This window comes from Danio rerio, chromosome 13, assembly GCF_052040795.2.
Source record: "Danio rerio strain M-AB ecotype USA chromosome 13, GRCz13ab, whole genome shotgun sequence".
Classification (NCBI taxonomy): Eukaryota; Metazoa; Chordata; class Actinopteri; order Cypriniformes; family Danionidae; genus Danio; species Danio rerio.
This window is the reverse complement of record NC_141033.1, coordinates 2,099,982-2,122,691: the sequence shown is the minus strand read 5'-3', so window position 1 is coordinate 2,122,691 and position 22,710 is coordinate 2,099,982. Positions and strand designations below refer to the sequence as shown.

At 39.2% G+C, this 22,710-nt stretch overlaps 2 protein-coding genes across 12 annotated transcripts in view; both read left to right on the top strand.

Moving 5' to 3' along the window:
- Positions 1-22,710, top strand: part of lrrc1 (leucine rich repeat containing 1) — a 593,918-nt gene that overhangs the window by 113,579 nt on the left and 457,629 nt on the right. The gene's annotated exons all lie outside the window — the stretch shown is intronic.
- The window catches only part of mlip (muscular LMNA-interacting protein), a 66,007-nt gene that overhangs the window by 12,185 nt on the left and 31,112 nt on the right, over positions 1-22,710 (top strand). For 3 of the 11 annotated variants that reach the window (XM_087278815.1, XM_087278817.1, XM_087278814.1), the window contains exons 2-5: positions 6,259-6,372; positions 8,367-8,498; positions 12,994-15,369; positions 19,571-19,642. In XM_087278815.1, coding sequence (XP_087134941.1) covers positions 6,259-6,372; positions 8,367-8,498; positions 12,994-15,369; positions 19,571-19,642 — 2,694 coding nt within the window. Of the gene's footprint in view, positions 1-3,927; positions 5,126-6,258; positions 6,373-8,366; positions 8,499-12,993; positions 15,370-19,570; positions 19,643-22,710 lie in introns of those variants that run through there. The other 8 variants (XM_087278819.1, XM_087278818.1, XM_087278821.1 and 5 more) reach the window with 6 other exon arrangements.

Here is a 22,710-nt window from a genome sequence, read left to right as displayed (position 1 = left end):
CGTCAATTTGTTTCCACCAGCACACTGTTGCACATGAAGAATAACAAACTTGCCTGTTTAAAAGATGCCAAATGTGCATAGCCCCTAACATCATTATTCTGGGATAACCACTCTAAATTAATACACTTGCATAAAGTAGATCTTATCTTTAAGCTTTTACTGGGGCACTTTTTTTTTTGCACCATCTCCCCATGCCGCCCCCAGCAAGATGCCGCGATTTTGTCATATGGGCGATTGCCCTTACTGCCCATGCCTAAATTCACCTCTGTTGTACAGCAGTGGTTTGTTCTGTAGACAATCCAAAACACATATTGCTTGAGGCAGTTAACAATATAGATCAGCAGTTTCTGAAATACTCAGAGCAGCCTGTCTGGCACCAACAACCATGCCACATTTAAAGTCACTTAAATCTTCTTTCTTCTTCATTCTGATGCTCAGTTTGAACTGCAGCAGATCGTCATGATCATGTCTACATGCCTAAATGCATTGAGTTGATGACAGGTGATTGGCTGATTAAAAGTTTGAATTACCGAGCAGTTGGACAGGTGTACCTAATAAAGTGGCCGGTGAGTGAATGTTTTCATTGATAATGCGTCATGATTTAAGAATCTTGAAATATTTGGATTAGAAGCAAGACAACAGCTCTAAGAAAGAAAACCATTTTTTTGCATGAAAGATAAAAATGCCAAGTGAATTTTCTGACATAAAAAGGACTTTCTAGAGAAGAAGAAGCAGCACATCGGGCTTTGTGTGTTGCCTTTTTTGTGCTGCAGATTTTCTTTGTGCACATCAGAAAGCAGCAGGTCATTTGTATCTATTCTGATTGCACAGAAGTAATAATAATTGCACTATTACTTAATACTCAAATGCAGCATTTTAGCATGAGTGAACAGGTGACTGTGTCTCTGATTATAATGATGAGGGTTGGCAACATCATGCAGGAGATCTGCAAACGCAAAGAAGCCAACGCAACATCATTACAGTTTAGCCTGTGATTATAATGACAGCATTCAAGACATCGTTAGCAGTGTGTGAGAGTGTGTTTTCTGCACACTGGACGAATACGGCCACAGAGGATCTGTGTGTTGTGTTATGCTTTTCATAGTCTGTTTGTGCATCTCTCTTTTGAAACTGAATATGTGGGGCATTCTGTCCCGAGCAGCACAGTTCATTTCTTTAAAGCTTGTGCTGTAGCCGCTCACAGAAATACAGTAACGACAATAGCGGCTTTCCTTTTTTTTTTTTTGAGCGAGATGCTAATAGTCTTGGGTTAAACAACATTTGATGCACTCCTTTTTTTTGTTTTTTCAATTATTTATTTATTCATTCATTCATTTTCTTGTCAGCTTAGTCCCTTTTTTAATCCGGGGTCGCCACAGCGGAATGAACCGCCAACTTATCCAGCAAGTTTTTACTTAGTGGATGCCCTTTCAGCCGCAATTCATCTCTGGGAAGCACCTGGAGGAAACCCACGCGAACGAAGGGAGAACAGGCAAACTCCACACAGAAACGCCAACCGAGCCGAGGCTCGAACCAGCAACCCAGCAACCTTCTTGCTGTGAGGCGACAGCACTACCTACTGCGCCACTGCCTCGCCTTATATATTTAATTTAATTTAATTTAATTTAATTTAATTTGATTTGATTTAATTTAATTTAATTTAATTTAATTTAATTTAATTTAATTTAATTTAATTTAATTTAATCGACGTTTTTAATTATTTAATTTTATTTTATGTAGAGTTTTTCTTCACTTACAGATTGAAAAAGTCATTCTTTAAGTCAGCCTTTAAATAGGGAGATTATCAAAACACTTTTTTTTTTTTTTTGTTAATTTTGAGCAAGATGCTAGTGGTCTAATTGGATTCGATGATTTATGCTAAGCTAAGCTACAAGTAACCAGGGGATTTGTAAAATGACCCCATAAAAAAAGAAAAAAGCGGTGTTTCTTTAACCACTGAAGGAAGAAGGAAAACATTTCCAGTGAAATATTTTTTCCACTCTCATCATTATAGTTGTGGTGTGGACCATTCAATTCAAATCAGAGCCGTATCCACATGTTTATAGTTGTCATTCTAGGTGAAAAAAAGCCTTTAGGCTTAAAAACTGGACCTGGGGTCAAATTCTAGTGAATTCCTGGTTATTTGCATTGTCTGTCCTTTTTGATATTGTTGATTTATTAAATTTTTTATTCAGCACATAATTGTTCTCATATGTATCTTAAAACGCACTCCTCAACATCACATTTCGAATACACGTGCCATAACTTTACATGTAATTTTTAGCTGTGCAAACAAATGAACCACCAATCACACTGAAAATAAACATCTGTTAATTAACGGTTTCGCTTAGCTCGTGATTCATCTGTTTCTTTCCAATTGTTTACACTTTCAGATTGTATTGTGGGATCTTGATCTCTCCTTCGTTAACTTTTTAAGTAAAACTGTAACTCTGCAGGGATTTTTTTGACATTTCTTCAAGCTTGACACAACATTTTAGAACAAAATAAAAGACAGATTTTCTTTTTGCCTCAGAAGTTGTCAGAACAATGTCCTATTGTTTAACTCAATATTATAAATAAATGGAAAACACCCATGAATCATGCGCAACATAGGTTAAATTCCTTGAATTTCATGACCTTTTAAAAACAATCCACATTTATTAGATATACATTTTTGTTTATAAAAAAACAAAAAAACCAAAACAACATTAGGAGTACTCCTATTTTATTTCAGTTTAAATGATTTTTTCCACTGTCAGATTAAAAACACCAAACCCATCAATACATACAGCATGGAAAATAACTATTGAACTTATTGTCATGTTTTTTTCCTGGGAATAATATACCTAAAGGAGATGTTGACATGGAATTAAAACAGATTTTAGTAAAAACCCAAAAAATACAAACATAAAAACAAAACAAAACCAAGAAATCTGAAAAAAATGGTGTTCAATAATGATAGAGTGACACATGGAGAAAGTACTGAACAACTTAAATGCATTTAATACGTTATATAAAAGGCTTTTATTTTGAAGGCAGCTCAAAGACGCCTTTCATATGGAGAATAAAGACATGCATTGCTCAGATGTGAGTTTCTCACAGACTGTCAAAAATCTTGATAGTTCTGTGGGTCTCGTCTATCAAATTTTAGTTTGCATTCTCTATTAGATTCAGGTCAGGTGATTGGCTGGGCCATTCTACGGCTTGATTTTCTTTCTCTGAAAGCATCTGAAAGTCTCCTTGGCTGTGTTGTGGATCATTGTCTTGCTGAAATGGGTTAATCTTCATCTCCTGCTAATGTAGATGTTGAACTGAAGCAGCTGATATTCATTTACACTGAGGAAGGGCAGAGGCTTGCTGAAGAACTACTGAGAGATTTCAGCTGCTGTCTGGGCTTTTCAGTTTTCAGAGTTTTTTTTTGTCTTGTTTCTAGTCCAAATATCTAAAAAATCCTAAATTAAGAAGCATTTTCTAGACAAGCAAAACACATTTCCTTGTTTTAAGAAATAATAAGTCTAATAATGCTACAATATCTGAGTATTAAGTAACATTGCAATTATAATTACTTTTGTGCCTGACCTTTTAAGTTCCTGATGAACTTAAAAATAATTAATAATAATTTTCCTTAACACAAGCTAAATAGTCTGTCAATAGGGTAAGCAAAATAATCTTCTGTAAAATGGAAAAACAAGATTAATTCACTTAATAAAATTGATTATTTTAATAATAATATTATATTTTAACTGATTATTTTGCTTGTTTTAGGGAAAAACTCACTTAATTTTGGCATAATATTTCTGAAAACAAGACAGTGTTTTTCGCTTGTCAAGAAAATGCTTCTTGATTTACAAATGTTCAGATATTTGGATAAACAATTTCACAAAAGAGACATTGATTATGTTATAAAAACGAGAAGGTGCATCTTAAATTGAATAGTTGTATGACATCTGCAAGTGATCACGAACATCATATTCCTCGCAAAAACAATCATTGTCAGATATTAATAAGGGATCAGGAAGGGCCGTCCCGAACTCCTACATCTACACTGCAAAAAATGCTTTTCCTACTTAGATTTTTTTTCTTGTTTTTAGTCCAAATATCTAAAAACTCTTAAATCAAGCAGAATTTTCAAGCAAAACATACTGTCTTGTTTTAAGATATAATATGCTAAAATTAAGTGAGTTTTTCCTTAAAACAAGTTAAAAAATCTGCCAATGGGGGAAGCTAAATAATCTTATGTCAAAAGGAAAAACAAGATTATTTTGCTGACCCCATTAGCAGATTATTTTGCTTATTTTAAGGAAAAACTTACTTAATATTGCATGTTATTTCTGAAAACAAGACAATATGTTTTGCTTGCCTAGAAAATGCTTCTTGATATGAGAATTTTTAGACATTTGGACGAGAAACAAGACAGAAAAATCTAAGTAAGAAAAACATTTTTTGCAGTGTACACTCTGAATGAAGGCCTTTGTCTTTCCTCTTTTATTTCACTTACTGAAATAGATTTTTTTAATAATAATATATTATTTTTACTGATTATTTTGCTTTATTCTTGTTTTAGGGAAAAACTCACTTCATTTTGGCTTATTATTTCTGAAAACAAAACAGTATTTTTCGCTTGTCAAGAAAATGCTTCTTGATTTACAAATGTTCTAATATTTGGACTATAAACAAGACGAAAACTCTTAACACATAATAAATGTCAAAAACATAACACTCAATAAACGTCGAAGATGCATCAAAAGTCCTGTTTTCAAGCTCATGAAGTTGGTTCAGACAATGAACAAAGGCTGCAAATAGTTTTAATCTCTACTCAAATCCCACACTTTTAGTAATCTTTCACAAGAGAGACATTGATTATGTTGAAAAAATGAGAAGGTGCGTCTTAAATCGAATAGTTATATGACATCTGCAAGTGATCACGAACATCATATTCCTCGCAAAAGCAATCATTGTCAGATATTAAACAGCGATCAGGAAGGGCTGTCCCGAACTCCTACATTCACACTCTGAATGAAGCCCTTTGTCTTTCCTGCAATCCAATGAGTATACAACAGCTTGATGCAGTCTGGGAGACACATTGGCATTCGCAGACCGTTCCATGCCAGCGGCGCTGCAGAAGGTAAAACATTTTAAAGTTACTTTGTACTCAGTGGTTAGCACTGTGACCTCACAGCAAGAAGGTCTCTGGTTCAAATCTGGTCTAGTTAGCGTTTCTTTGTGGAGTTTGCATGTTCTCCCTTTGTTGGTGTGGGTTTCCTCAGGGTGCTCTGGTTTCCCCCACAGTCCAAACACATGCGCTATAAGTGAATTGATGAACAAAATTGTCTGTAGTGTATGAATGTGAGAGTGTATGGGTGTTTCCCAGTACTGGGATGCAGCTGGAAGGGCATCCGCTGTGTAAAACATATGCTGGATAAGTTAGCGGTTTATTCCGCTCTGAAATAGAGACTAAGCCGAAGAAACAATGAATAAATAAATGAACTAGTGGCTTATTATCTGCTTACTATTAATATATTCATTCATTTTCTTGTCAGCTTAGTCCCTTAATTAATCTGGGGTCGCCACAGCGGAATGAACCGCCAACTTACCCAGTACATTTTTACACAGCGGATGCCCTTCCGGAAAATTATTAATATATTGTCTGTTTATTATACTTATAAAGCACCTGAATGCACTGAGTGATCAATCTCTAATCCTATTTTACATCCAAACCCAACTACTACCCTAATAACTATTAATAAGCATCAAATTAGGAGTTTATAGAGCTTAAATCATAGTTAATGGTTGATTAATAGTGTGGATTCTATCTTAAAATGAATAAAGTGTGGCCAAACAAAAGTCTAACCACATTTTCAATTCTTTTATTTTTAAGAAGCGTCAAATTCTGTCTCTATTAGCAAGACCTGCACACATTTCAGAGCTTTCTGTTGACTAAATATGTTCTGCGGAAAGCTAGATAAATATGCATGATGGTGAAATGAAATGGTATGTAGCATGATATTTAAAATCACAGCTCTTGATTTGTGTCTTAGATTGAAAACAGCGCTGTTGTAAATGTTGTTGTGACACTGAATGCTCCAATCAGACAATATGAGTCTGAAACATTACGGCTCATCCGGATACGGCACTCATTTTGATTCGGTCATTTGTTCGTGCCAACAGAAGCTTGATGGTTCTTTGTTGTTTCCATCTGCTCCTCGCTGTTTCTCTGCGTGAGTTGAAATCACTTTAATAATATGTGTTTATTTACAGGTCACCACGGTATTTGCAACCAAGCTCAAGTCTTTCCCCTTCGTGCCGTTTCTGAAAAGGCTGCCTGCTGAGAACAGGGTCTGGAGGAAAGTATTTCAGACAAACACAGCAAAGGTGAGGGTCACTCCTGAGAGATATTATGCCATGCTGTGTCCCTCAAACAGAAAGCAAATATAGGTTAACTGCTTACTTTGTGTGTGCCAAACTCAATTCCGTTGATGTTTTTGACAACACTATCGGTTGGGTTTAGGTAATGCAATGTTGGGTCAATTGGTGCTTCTGAAAACACTGTCACTTGGGTTTAGGGATTGTGATCGGGTCATTTGATGCTTTTGAAAACACTATCGGTTGGGTTTAGGGAAGGGGGCGATAGGGTCAACCGGTGGTTCCGAAAACACTATTGGTTGGGTTTAGGTAATGCAATGTTGGGTCAATTGGTGCTTTTGAAAACGCTCGCTTGGGTTCAGGAATTGTGATTGGGTCAATAGATGCTTTTGAAAACACTATCGGTTGGGTTTAGGTAATGCAATGTTGGGTCAATTCATGCTTCTGAAAACACTGTTGCTTGGGTTTAGGGTAGGGGTGATGGGGTCAATCGGTGCTTTTGAAAACACTATCGGTTGGCTTCAGGGAAGTGAGTGGGTGGGTGGGTGGGTCAGTTGATGTTTTTGACAACACTATCGGTTGGCTTCAGGGAAGTGAGTGGGTGGGTGGGTCAGTTGATGTTTTTGACAACACTATCGGTTGGCTTCAGGGAAGTGAGTGGGTGGGTGGGTCAGTTGATGTTTTTGACAACACTATCGGGTGGGTTTAGGTAATGCAATGTTGGGTCAATCTGTGCTTTTGAAAACACTGTTGCTTGGGTTTAGGGAAGGTGTGATGGGATAGAATATATTCGATTCTTAATCGATAGTTATATTGGGCAGAGACATACCAGATAGTCATAGTCTTTCTTTTGAGAAAGTATGTATATTAATATCAGACAGAAAGCAATAAATAAATAAATAGTCACCTTACAATTATAAGGTTCTATCTGACATTTTTGTTAAAATTGAGTTATTCACATATTCTTATTAAATGACAACTTATTCACATTCTGTGATTTTTTTATAAGTTGTTTATATTTTAAGACGTTTTATTTAAAAAATAAAAACAGTTAATTAATTTGAGCAGCAAATAAATATTCATTCTAAAACATTAAATAAATGTTATAGAAAGCATCAACATATTGTTACAACACCAAATTATATATATCTATATGTCTATATGTCTATATGTCTATATATATATATATATATATATATATATATATATATATATATATATATATATATATATATATATATATTAACTGTATTTCTTGAAAAGTAATGCTTCAATTAATGATCTGCCAGATATCTTACGATTCCAAGTGGGAGATATTTTTTTACAAGCTTCTATCTGCATTTATTTATCATTTTTTACTTCAATTTGCAAATGTAAGAGAAGTTTGATGATTTACATTTAAAGTACATTTAGGGTCTCTGTTATGTTAATGTATGAAAGAGAACCGTTACACACATATTTTTTGCTGGAATATCTCAAAATCATTTAGAACACAGATAGAACCTTAGAATTCCAAGGTGACGATACTATATATATATATATATATAGCAATACAGTATTCATAAAAAAATAGAATAGAATAACCCACATCTCTATGTGTGTGCAGTTGCCTACCTCTCTAAGAGGGAACCTTTTTCAGGTCTCCTATTGTACATGCCTTAAATCAAGTTAAAAGGCCTCCGGTGAAGATTTATTTTTTTATTTTGACCAAAAGGGGACCTGTATGTGTGTGTGTGAAAGGGAAAATGTGAAAGGCATTTGCTGAAGGGCTTACACAATCAGGGTGGGTCATGTGTGCTTGCATGTGAGCAATACACGAGGGACATGGTCTTCTGCTGAAAAGATGTTCAAGCTGGAGCACACGCACATATAAATGCATTCACTCTTGTATATCGGCAAGATGCACGGGAGCCAGAAATAGCCGTCGGTAGTAGGGGCCTGCTTTGGGACAGCTGCCGTTTCCGATTTGGCGTGGCTTTGTAACATCTCCTGTTCAATGTCAGTCTTCAGGAGAGCCAGGGGACCGTGAGAAGAGCATGGCAGAAGAAGGAGTCTACAAAGCTGAGGTGGTTTTCGTGCAAGACCCTGAAGATGGCCAGATTGGAGAAATGCGCAAGAACACCACTCAAAACGAGGTGAGTATTTTGGTATGTTTGTTGCACGTCATATCTCAGCAGGTGGGATTTCGCCAAGTAGGAGGCGATCCTGGATTAACATCTATGTTGATCCTGGAATCCCATTCCAGGGGTGGGCAAACTCGATCCTAGAGGGTCGGTATCCTACACAGTTTTGCTCCAATACTAATCATACACACCTGAGCAAGCTAATGAGTGTCTTCAACTAGAAAACTATAAGCAGGTGTTTTTGCAACCCAAGCTCATTCTAGAAAAGTAGCCCCGCGGACATTTCTGGAGACCGCGATTTACGTGGCCGGAGGTTTCGAGCGAACGCTGCGGGGCGGTGTGGCGCTGCTCCGCTCCTCCTCTTCGTGCTCGCCGGCCGACGGCTCGCCTCCGAGTGGAGGGCTTTCCCGACGCAATCAGTTTGTCCGCCTAGCTCACAGCGTTGCATCGGCGGAGCGGAGGCCTCGGAGGAGGAGGAGCCGGCCGCGGTGGACGACAACCGGGATCGAGTCCGGGGAAGAGCGGTTCCGGAAATCAGGTAAGACGAAAAACGGAATCCGGAAAATAAGGGCGAGAACGCGGCGGGATCCGAAAACGCGGTCGAAATCGAAGACGAGGGCTTTTGCTTTTTTTTTTTTCGATCCGGCGGCTTTTCGCGCGAGAATAGCGCGGGTGCGAACGCCAAGCGCTCCCGAGAGGCGCCCGCCCAAGACACGAAAAAGCGCGCACAGCGGCCTCTCGCGGATCCGCGAAAACAAAAAAACGCTTGAATACGTACCTCCCGTGATGTAAATCGCGGTCCGCAGAAACGTCCGCGGGGCTACGTTTGCACAATGAGCCCGGGTTGTGTTTTTGATTAGAGTTGGAGCTAAACTGTGCAGGACACCGGCCCTCTAGGATTGAGTTTGCCCACCCCTGCCCTAAACCCAACCCTAACTGTAAATTATTCCCAAAAGCAGATGGGAATAATAGTTGGATAGCAATCATGTTGAAGTACATAAACTAAGCTTGACTGAAACTGTAAATGCATCCCTTAATTCTGATTGGCTGATTGGAACGTTGTTCCAGGATCAACATAGATGTTAATCCAGGAGTATGTCCTGCCTGGTGAAATCACACCGAGCACAAAGCTCTTGATGAAACATCGCTCTTTAACTTCTGTCTGAACGTTTTTTTGGGGGGGTAAAATGCCACATTTACATATAAATACCTAACGACAGACCAGGAAACAAGCTGTTCAGGCTTTTCAAGAAGGGATTTAGAGATAAAAGCCTGAGCGTAGGGTACATTGTAATAATTCAAGTTGCTTTGGGATGACTTTTTTAATATCTTTTAACCTAACACTAATGAGAGACATCATGATAATGAGTATGCTAGTCACACGCCAGGCTATCTTCTGTGCTGATCGGAGATAGCTGTGGTCCCATGTTAATTAAACACGCATTAGGGCACTTAAAAGGTAGATCATGTTCTGACCGAGCGATTGATGGATTGGAATGTTTATTGTGTCTAATTAATCTGTGTCAGTCTGCTTAAACATGATGACTCCTCTTAAAATGTCTTTCAAAGAGTCCTTGTGCTGTGGGCTTGCCCAGTTGAGTTGCTTAAACTTAAAGATTATTATTAAGTTTGGTGCCGGGAATCACTAAATTAACATTAAAGATATTGTTTGAGCGTTGCATCAGAGCGAATACAATCAGGAATACAACATATTGGATTTCTGAAAGCTCAATTGATCCCTGTTGTTTGATATTGTAATTCAGGGGTGTCCAATCATGTTAATGGAGGTCAAGAGATTCACTTCAACTAGCTCCAATACACTTTCAAGGAAGCTTGTCTGAAATTCAATCATATTCATTCATTCTCCTTTGGCTTAGTCCCTTATTTATCAGGGGTCACCACAGTGGAATGAACCGCCAGCTATTCCAGTTTACCCAACTAATCTATAGAACGTGCCTTTGGACTGTAGGGGAAACCGGAGCACCCGGAGAAAGCCCACACGGGGAGAACAAACTCCTCATAGAGGTTTGAACCAGCAACCTTCTTGCTGTGAGGCCACAGTGCTAAACACTGAGCTATCATGTCGCCCTTTCTTATTATATAGGATGTAAAAGACAATATGTGTAGCATGTCTGCATTCATAAGCTGTATATGCCCCTTTAACACTAAATAATGCACTATTTGAAGAACCAGCCATTTGTACTGGTGTCCGAAACCATAGTGGACGTTCTGAAGTGCACTTAAGCAATCCCACAATGCATTGTAGTTACAAATGTACAACCAATGCAAACTCAGTAGGAAGAGAATACCCACAATGCACTGTGATGCTGTGTTCATCCCAGATGCGGAACATGCAAACAAATTGCGCTACTCGCATGTAAATAGAGGTGGGAAGTTTACTCGCTTCATTCGCTCGTCAAATTCACTTCACAATAGACATGGATTCGTGTCATGGGCAGGGCTTCTGTCTGCCTGGTGACGTTAGCTTTGTTGCTAAATGGCTAACATGGATTTTATTGAGAGAGTAGCTGTGCTTTATTTGTTTTAGAAAGGCTGAAAAACAGCGTAGTTATGTTCGGCGCCATGTCTGAGTCCATTATGATCCTTTTAGAGGTGCATCCAGCTCTGTGAGTTCATCAACTCCAGAAACTATCAAACTACTCGCTCTACAAACAAGTGTTTGCAGGACTATACAGACAAAGCAGAATCATATAATAAGAAAATGTCAGTTTGCAACATCAAGCAGCATAACATGCTGTTTTTAATGTCTAAAACTAAATGGAAGTGAATGAGAGCGGAAGTCTCGATCCAAAATGATTCACATCGCTGTGCCCACTCATACGCGAAGAATAAGGTAAATAGGAGCAAGAAAAATGGGCAAGAAATACCCGGATGACAATTTGCGTCTGCTTTTATTCTAAAGTATGCAATCAATGGACCACCAATAGATGATTCATACATTTAAGTGAACCAATGCAACCCACACAGTCAAGACAAAGGCAAGATAGCAGGTATAGAACATGCAAATTCCGTTCATATTATTCATGTTGATACAATATAGAACAAATGCAGTACCTACTCAGACAGTATGTGGTTTTGAATGCAAGTGGCTCTCTGTTAGCCGGTTGGGGGGTTTAAATTAGTGTTGAACTCTACCTATATGGACCTCTGGGAACAGGATTGGACACTTCTGTCTGAACAGGTGCCTACATCTCTGTGCTGCAGCAGATGTTTATGGTCACATAGTCGAGCATAACTTGCATTTAAGTATTGCTTCTGGTGTAACAGAATATTTAAAGGGATTGTTCAACCCCAAAATGGACATGGTCATCATTTATGGTACTCATCCTCCGCTTCATCTAAACTGCTTTTTTCTATCCAACACAAATGGAGATATCGAAGCATGTTGCCATTGACTTCAAGAGTATTTTTTATTCCCACTATAGATGCCATTGGCTGCTCCCCACCCACCCCACCCCCAAAACTATCAGGAATATCTAGTGTTGTGTTCAAGAAAAGAAACTAGTGAAGAAGACTACTAAACGTTTTAGAACCACAGCAAATCAACCCAGGCTCATTCTGAAAACAAAGTCCCACAGACGTTTCTGGAGACTTTCAATTATGTAGCCGGAGGTACGTATGGCTGCATTTCATTTTTTAAAGTGAACGCTACGGGGCGGTATGATGCCATTCCTTTTCACGCTTACCAGTTGACCGCTAACCTTTGTGTGGAGGCTTTCCCGCTGCAACCAGTTTGTCTAGTTAGCAAGTTGTGTACTTCGGCGGACTTCGACTATGATGATAACCGGGGGAAGAGCGGTTCCAGAAGGCAGGTAAGACAAAAACAGAGTCCAAAAATAAGTTCATAACAGGGTGATAATGTGGTAAAATCCGAGAACGTGGTAAAAATCAGAAAAGGGCGTTTCTTTTTCTGGACGGCTTTTGTAAATTGTTGGTTGGGTTTAGGGAAGTAAGCGGGTAGGCGGGTCAATCGGTAAAATTGGTTGGGTTTAGGCAAGGAGGAGGGTGGGTCAGCCGATTGGCCAGTCAATCATTCAGTCAGCCTGATGGACAGTCGTTCGACAGCGGCCTCTGGTGGGTTTATGGGAGAACAGCGCGGGCGCGAATGCACTCGCGAGAGACATTTGAGATGCGAAAAAGTGCACAAGGCGGCCTCTCCTGGGATTCACGAAAACAAAAACTGCAAAAATACGTACCTCCCGGGACGTATTTCGTGGTTTCCAGAAACGTCCACCGGACTACGTTTTCAGAATGAGCCTGGGTTGAAGCAAATTGGGGGGTTGAACTATCCCTTTAAAATCTAGATATCCTTTCAGTTATGATTTACTGTATCAGCTTAAAAAAACAAACATGCTTCTTTATAAACCCCTGTGTGGAATTGATGTGTTGAGCATTCTCCAGCAATCAACAATTAGACATCATTGTAATCATTATTAAAATGAGTTCTGTGAGTTGATGTTTCTTTCATTTCTATTCCCCCCTTCAGATTCAGTCCACAGACAATTTAACGCTTAAACCACCCACCACCCTCACTGGTTCTCCTACAGAATTTACTGCCGTATCCCCCGAGCCTGGCCCTGCTGTCATAGAAACCACTGATAACAAACAACCCAGCGTTTCCCAGCTTGGATTTCACAACATATCAGAGGCTGCCGAGGTCAGCTCAGGTCCGTTTTTAAATAGCTCATCCCAAAGACAAGAGGCCCTCAGTCCTGCCAGCTCTGTGGATTTTTTCAATTCTCCAATGTCTTCAAAAGAGTCTATACTCTCCGAGGGATGGGACAAAGAAAGAAGCTGGTCAGGCTTTTACATGTTCTCACGGGATGGATCTCGCACAGTTTCCCCATGTTCCTCTATAAGATCAGGAACATTCACACCTTCTGTGGTGAGAATCAAACGGCATTCTTTGGCTCCTGGGTCTAGTTTGCTACACATGTCGTCCACTTGCGGGACACCATGCTGTGATAGTCGGGCAACCTCACCGTGTCCCCTTTCACCTCGTGGCCGACACAGACTCCCTCCAACCCAGCTCTCCCTGTTAACAGCTATTCTCAGAAAAGGTCGTCTACCTGTTCTATCCTCTTCTTCTCAAAGACCTTACACTCCCTGCTGGCCTATCAGTCCGGTTAACGTGTCCTCATGTTTAGCATGCTCAGCTGCCTCTTCTGTTGCACCCATGAACGTGCCCAAAGCAAAGTCTTGCACTGCCATTGATCGATCAGGTGGGGAGTCTTACCATAATTCAGAACTTCAGAAGCAAGACCAAAGTTCTCTTTTAGTCTCATCAAAGGTTAAGACAGCTGAGGAAACCATACCAACAAAGCCATCAGAAAGATTTGACTCATGCCAACCTTTCCCTAGTAGTAGCAGGGTAGAGTTACACACAAATCACACCCCATCCCCAAGCTTACCTCCAGTCCAAACTGCCCATTCTCACTTGTCCAAATTAAGTCATAGGGGAAATCGTTTGCCGGTAGTTCCGAGCTCTCTTTTGTGTGGCTCCCATATGAGCCGCTTGTCTCCTAAATCAAGCTCTCTGCTTTACTACGGCACTGAGAACCAGACAAATCAATCAGGGTCAAGGGATTGTCCTGCATCTGTGGATACAAACAAGTCGGTTGAATCTTTAGCATCTGTAAGGCACGTTGAAAGAAAAACCAGATCAGACAATTATTCAATAGAGCTAAACCAGAGTCAGAAATCATCCAATGAGCCCTATTCGAAACGTAAAGAAAGTTCAGCTGACTATTCAGCACCATGTTCAGCTTCTAATTCATGCAAGTCTCCTTCCTTTCATCACATATTTGAATCCCACAGTGATTCTGAGAACCAGAAAAATCAATTAGCATCAAGGGAATCCCCTGCAATTGTGGATACAAACAAGTTTCCTGAATCTTTATCATTGGTAACAGATGTTGAAACAAACCCCCATGACAGGTCAGATATCAAATATTCAGTACAGCTAAAACCAAAATCATCCAATGAGGCTTATTCGAATCTTAAAGAAAGGTCAGCTGACAATTTAACTCCAGATCCAACTCGGAATTCATGTAAATCTCCCCACAGTGATTCTGAGAATCAGATTGATCAGTTTGCATCAAGGGGATCAAGCAAGTTGCCGGAATCTTTAGGATCTCTAACCCATGCTGAATCAAAACCCAGATCAGACTTATATTCAATAGAGCTTAAAAAAAGCCAGAAACCAACCAATGAGCTCTATTTGGAACTTCAAGAAACGTCAGCTGACCACCTTGCACCAAATTCAGCTCAGAATTCATGTAAATCTCCTTCGTTTTATCATTCACTTGAATCCCACAGTGATTCTGAGAAGCAGAAAAATCAATTAGCATCAAGGAAACACCCTGCAATCGTGGAGATGGATAAGGTACCTGAATCTTCAGCATCTGTATTGCATGCTAAAACAAAACCCAGGCCTGCTGAATATTTAGGAGACCTAAAACAGTTCCAGAAATCATCCTATTCGAAACACAATGAAAGCTCATCTGACAACCCAGCACCAAGTCCACCTCGGAATTCATGTAAATCTCCCTCCACTTTCGAATCACACAGCAACAAAATCAAAAATGATTTGGAAAGAGTGCTCTTGTCATCCCCTGCTTTAAGACTGTCTCCCTCTCCCAAACCTACGGGTTTCTCCCACCTGCCCCACACACCTCCAGTATCTCCAGCCTTTCCCCAAGTTCATCCAAAATCCCGGTCCTCCACCCCAGATTGTGGCACACTGTCCCCCTCGCCAGGCCGTCACCTCTCCCCCTCACCCTCATACTCCTGCTCATCACCCTCTCCATCTCTGTGGGGCAGCTCACAAGACTGCACAGATGGGGATTGTAAAAATAGAAAGGTACAGGGCACGGCCTTTCACTGTTACCTGCACGCAACTTGCATGCTTTAGCACCGAGCACGGGCATTCATTCATGGAGTGACATGCATTCCTAATCACAACCTCCCACATTGCTGGGAAACATGATCTATGCATACATGCCAGAATAGTAAATCTTCGGTAAAGGCAAGTTTTGCATTTGCACGTACTCTGTTGGTTTGAGCTATGAATGCATGGTCTGACACAGTGCTGGCGCAGCTATATGTGGCTAATATACAGCTTTAATGATCTTTCTCGAATATTTCCCGAGTGATGTTAAACAGAGCTTTTCACAGTTTTTGCTAGACTGTTTTATTCTGGGGAGAAAAAGTCTTATTTCTTTTAGTTTGGCTGGAATAAAGGTTACTTAAATAATTTGTAAGTTCAGTATGCAATAGCCCCTTAAGACTTTTTTTTTTTGCAGAGCAAACCACTAATTAACTAATTAAGCTTGTTGACCTAGTTAATCTGGTTAAAGCTGCGGTCACACTGGGCTTTTCCTCCCATAGACTTCCATTCATACGTATGTGAATGCGTCAGACCGGAAACGAAGGGTCATGCGTTAAGTTTCGCAGGTTGCTGCGGTGCAAAGTTCAAGCTTGGTGAACTCTGACCTGTGAAATCGCATCACTTGACTGCGTGAGAACAATCGAGGATCAAAACATGACCTCTCTGGACAGAAATTTAAAACATGGAGCAATCGCTCGCTTTTAAAAATGTCTAATAAACCTGTTTAGTCCCGCCCCCTGTTTAGTCACAGCGCCGTACGACAGAATTGCGCACACACAAACTCTACTGTGACCGGCGCTTTAGTCTTTAAATAGCACTTTAAGCTGAATACTGCGAAATATCTTCTGAAATATTATGTGCTGTAATCATGGCAAAGATAACAGAAGTAAGTTATTAGAAATGAGTTATTAAAATGTTGATGTTTAATAACATGTTGATCAAACATCTCAGTTAAACAACGCTGGAAATATTTAAAAAATTAAATATTAAAATCATTTTTTCCTTCAACTCTACATTGATGTAGCACAAATATACAGTATATGATATTTACACACACACACACACACACACACACACACACACACACACACACACACACACACACACACACACACACACACACACATATATATTTAATATGTGTGTGTGTGTGTGTGTGTGTGTAAATATCATATACTGTATGTTTGTATATATATATATATATATATATATATATATATATATATATATATATATATATATATATGTATATGTATATATATGATGACCCAATGGTAATGTGCCACTTTTATTATTTATTTTGGAAATATGCTAATTTGTCAAGCCCCCTAGAGTTTTTTTTCTTCATGGTTTGTTGGGTATTTGGGTGGGGGGGAATTAGGACGATTCTAACACCAAATTCACATGGGGCGTCAGCTTCAAAGCTTCCCATTCAATTTGAATGGGTGACATCAGGCGTTGCTGAACTGCAGTGTGGATCCGTCTGGGGGTGTTTAGCAGGGTGTCGGATGGTGGAGGGATGTTGCAGACGTAAGTTAAGTAAGTTCCAAATTTGCACAAATTACGCTCTGCATTGTTCCATACAGGCGGAAGTGACAAACTACAAGCTTTACATGTTTATATCTTCTAAATATGAATTCTAGATATGGGCCAGTAGGGGCCTTCTGCATCTACTGGTAGGCTCAGAAGTCTGTTATCATCCATTCACATGGTTAATCAGCTATGCTAATAGAGAACACTCCAGATCTGTTTTTACATTACTGTGATGGTTGGGTTTAGGGTTGGGGTAGAGGCATACCTGTCAACCCTCACGGGTTTCCCGGGATTCTCCCGTATTTTACAGTTCTATCCTGCTATCATCCCGTAAATGTATTTCCCATATTTCTCCCGTATTTTTCTCTGAAGGGTGGCAAATAAACATTAAAGAGCTGAGCCTTCCTATACGCAACTCATACCGCCGAACCACCAGGGGCCGCCCTTACTCTTAGATGTCAGTCTGTTTTGTGCTTTCGCTTTGTTTAGGCATGAAAACACTTTGAAATAAACATAGAAACGGCACGATTTCCTTCCTTTTCAATACAGGTGCCGTCTCCCCTTCATATGCAATCCTCAAAACAGTCATATAGAGGTGCGTGACTCTCAGCTGATGCGCTCAATAGTGATAAACAGACGCTGCTTCCTAAACAGATTCTGTACACGCGATTTGAAGCGGAGTGTAATAATAATAATAATAATAATAATAATAATAATAATATCTAAAGATGTCGATCTTGGTGTTTTTTTTTTTCAAACACAAGTAATTTCCTCCTAAATGAGCATAAAAAGTTAACAAAGCAATCGAATGCTTTCATTATATAAGGGTAGATGTGTGCAGTTTTAAAGTGACACCTCTGTTATTTTATGTCAAACGAAAAACATCTAAATAAATCATTCGATGCTCTTTAATCAGAATGTGTGAGCCATACAGTGAAGAAACGGCTCATGAGATTTGATAACTTAATTCAATTACATTATAACAGCTATTAATTTTAATAGGCTGAACTGTTTGCCTAATTATTTGATGCTAATGTACACACTATTTATTTTTTCTTTTGCAAATAATAATAAAACATATTAATAACCACTTAACTGTGTATTTACAATGAAACAGCTTCAAATTAGCATATTTAGTCATTTGGGGATTTTTTAAGGGGGGGGGGGGGATTGGGGGAATCCCTTATTATGGTAAGCATATCCCTTATTTTCTATTTTCACATCCCAATGTTGACAGGTATGGGTAGGGGTAGACATTAATAAAATACAAATAATTGGGAAATGTAATCAATACGAAATAACAAAATAATTCTCGTTAACTTCCGGCCACAGCCATATTTGATCTATAGCTGATTAACCATGTGGATGAATGACAACAGCCTTTTGAGTCTTCCAGTAGGCGCAGAAGGCCCCTACTAGCCCATATCTATCAGCTGTAAACCACTGATAACACCCATTCAATCAAGTGAAAACATTTGAATTGACTAAGATTATAGAAATCTTAAAAACTAAAAAATACCAACCCAAGCTCGTTCTGGAAACGTAGCCCCGCGGACGTTTCTGGAGACTGCGATTTACGTGGCCAGAGGTACGTATGGCTGTGTTTTGTTTTTTCGAGCGAACGCTATAGGGCGATGTGACTCCGCTCCTCCTCTATGCGCTCACTGGCTGACGGCTCACCTCCGTGTGGAGGGCTTTCCCTCCGAAACCAGTTTGTCCGCTTAGCTCGCAGAGTTACGTCGGCAGAGCGGAGGCCTGAGGATCGAGTTCGGGGAAGAGTGGTTCCTGAAATCAGGTAAGATGAAAAACAGAATCCAAAAAATAAAAGCGAACGAGTTCGCGATGGGGCGAGAACGCTGTGAGATCCAAAAAACGTGGTCAAAATCGGACGAGGGCTTTTGCTTTTTTTGTTTGGACGGCTTTTGCAAATCGTTGCTTGGGTTTAGGGAAGGAGGAGGAGGAAGAGAAGGAGGGCAGCTGGGTCGGCCGATTGGCCGCCCGCCAATTCGATCGTTCAGTCATTCAGTCAGTCAGTCGGACGGATGGTCGCTCTACAGCGGCCTCCGGCGGCTTATCACGAGAGAACAGCGCGGGCGCGAACAGCCTGCGCTCATGAGAGGCGTTCGAGACGCAAAAAAGCGCGCACAGCGGCCTCTCGCGGATTCACAAAAACAAAAACTGCTCGAATACGTACCTCCCGGGACGTATTTCGCCGTCTCTAGAAACGTCCGCAGGGTTACGTTTCCACAATGAGCCTGGGTTGAACAATACTTATACTAACTATACTTTATTTTTATTTTATGAGCTCTTTAAAGCAATCTAATTGTTATCTTGACTTTTTGCCGGTACATTGTGGACAGAGTATTTCCAAAAAAAGAGAGGAGTGTTTCTTTAATGGTCAGCAGGCATGTGTGTTAGCATTTTACATTCATCCATGCCCCAATAAAGACAAAGTTTCAAGTATCGCATGTTTGCTTTTAGAATAGACTCATATTTCCTTGCAATAATAACTGCATCATGATATGACTGCTTCTTGATAAGGGGATTACTCATAACGCCCACCCTTGCTGCACAGCTGTGGATTATTTTAGTTTTGTAATTGTGGTTTTTATGACTTCTCAGTCAACCTTTCCTCTTATAGACATACAAGATCAAATCCACCTACAAGGCACTTGCCGCTATTCCTACCAATACGCTGCTTCTGGAACAGCAGGTAAGCTGCTTTATCTAATTACTCATTACAACTCTGAATGGCAGCTATTTCTAAATTCATTCGCTCTCAGAATAAGCCATTGCATTAGTGTTTGTATCACATTTTGTGCAATTGTAATGTCATTAAAGATAGTCAATAGATGCTATTAGAGTGGGATAAACCTGCATCATTATCTTTGGTCATACTTTACAACTCTCACTAGTAATAAACTCCCAATTTACTGCTTATTAGTAGTTGTTACTGTAGTATTTTGGTTTAGGTATTGGGTAGGATTAGACATGCACTGTTGAATAAGATCATACTTTACGATAATCAGCCAATATCTTAATAATAAGCAGATAATAAGCCAGTAGTTAATAATGGAAATTGAGACAATATTTGGTATTGGTACAAAGTATTACCTTGATTTTTATCATACTTTAAATCTTTTAAATGTCACCTCTACTTTTTGAGCATAGACTTACGCCCCATGCACACTGGGCGTCAGCCTCAATGCTTCCCATTCACTTTAAATGGGTGACGTCAGGCGTTGCTGAAATGCATTGATGGAAGCGTCAGCCAATCAAATCGCTGTATGCAAATACACCAGCTCAGACAGTAACCAGTTGCTGACTAATTTAATTGGCTGACGCTGCTATGATGATCGCGTCAGCCCCAACTTCAGACACGCCCTCTGTCAAGTGTTGACGCTGAAGCCCTGTGTGAATGCACCATTATAATTACATGTTCAACTTAAATGAACGCCAATCTTCAATGCTTTGGTGCATAGATTTAAACTTGGTCTCACTGGAAAGAAGACACTTGTCAGATTGTAGCTCAGAAAGTTCACATAAAGTCAAATGAAAAAAAAGTTATGTTTCTCTCAGTTTGTAAACGTAATAAAATAAATATATTATTTATTATATTACATTATATATATATATATATATATATATATATATATATATATATATATATATATATATATATATATATATATATATATATAGTTTACAAAATACTAGTTTTAACCCAAATGTTACAGAAAGCTTAAATATCTGAACAATTTATGTTCCAAATTTGAAGTTGATATTTCAACAAATAGGGTTTCTGTAGGATTTTGTTTGGTTGTAGTACCAAACATGACCACCAAATGACATACACTTTACATTGGTGAGCATATAAGAGCCCCCCCCAAAAAATTTTGACGTATGTTTTGAGAAATATAAACCATATTTTGACATACCTTTGACAATATTTATAAGGTAGACATACAATTCTAAGGTAATATGGGTAGTTTGGTGGTAATTGATTTGAAATTGGCCTCTAAAGAACATCTACAATTATTGTGCATAAAGATTGCTGTAGCAAAGTAATGCTTTACAACTCTGATGAGTATCTTTGCTGCAAGTTTAACAAGTTGTATGAGTTTGTTTGTAATATCTATCAGTCATATATATGGAAACTAGACATTTTAAGCTTTCAAATGATATATAGTTTGTCCTGATTGCTTCATGTTTAGAACACCATATTATGCTTTAAATAAATAACCGTAAATGGTCCCACTGGTTGAAGGATGATAGTAAATGGATTTTGATCTCCTATTTATTCTTATATACCACTAAAACAGTGGTAAAATATAAATCCGGAAGTCTTAGACCTTTCCAGTGATATACACTGCTTGACAAAAGTCGTTGTGGATCCTAGTTGTAAGAACAACAAATAATAACTGGACTTCTAGTTGATCATTTAGAAAAGTGTCAGAAGGTGGATTTTTCTCATGACCTGCATGCCAATCATCACGAATACTGCAGAAGACCTACTGGAACCAGCATGGAGCCAAGATTCTCAAAGAAATCAGTCAAGTTTGGTGAAGAAAAAATCATGGTTTGGGGTCTACATTCAGTATGGGGGCGTGCGAGAGATCTGCAGAGTGGATGATCAACATCAACAGCCTGAGGTATCAAGACATTTGTGCTGCCCATTACATTACAAACCACAGGAGAGGGACAATTCTCCAGCAGGATAGCGCTCCTGCTCATACTTCAGCCTCCACATCAAAGCTCCTGAAAGCCAAGAAGGTCAAGCTGCTCCAGGATTGGCCAGCCCAGTCACCGGAGATGAACATTATTGAGCATGTCTGGGGTAAGATAAAGGAGGAGGCATTGAAGATGAGCACAAAGAGTCTTGATGAACTCTGGGAGTCCTGCAGGAACGCTTTCTTCTTCATTCCAGATGACTTTATTAATCAGTGATTTGAGTCATGTCAGAGATGTATGGATGCAGTCCTCCAAGCTCATGATGGAGTCAGACACAATATTCATTCTGTCTCCACTGCAGCAGGACTTTATATTCTACACTGGACATTATTTCTGTTCAGTGATAAAACTTTTGTCTAAGCAGAGTCAGACCTTACTTTCCTAATGAAATCATCTGAAATCAAGGCATGATCCTATTTTATTTGGTCAAATAAGTGTAATCTAGAGGCCTTTGCCTTTCATATAAGCCACTTCTGATGCTAAATGATCAACTAGAAGTCAAGATGTTATTTGTTGTTCATAAAACTTAAATTATCAGGTAGTGTACAGTTTGTCTTAATCAGATTATGTCTTCATTGCAATTTAGTAAAGTAAACATTAAGCGTTCAGCCATCGGCAGTCAAGGGGTTAAAATAATTGTTGGTTAGTAAATGTCACAGTTGATATATTTACTAACACAAACAAACAATGAACAATACATTTATTACAGCATTTATATTAGTTAATGTTAGCAAATGAAAACACTGTCGTCCGTTGTTAGTTCTTGTTACCACAGTGCATTAACCAAAATGAACAAGCACCACTTTATATTTTAATAACGCAATAGTAAATGTCTACCTATGATTAATACAGATTGTCCATTCCTAATTCATGTTAGTATGTACATTAACCAATGGACCATTATTTTAGAGTGTTATTGACATCAGTCTGGAATTATTCATAAGCGGATAAAAGAAGCTTTAACAGCGTCACCACAGCGCAAACCTCATTAGACATTATAGCAGAGGTTAAGTCACAGTGGACAGGGTCAGAAATGGCCATGTAGACACG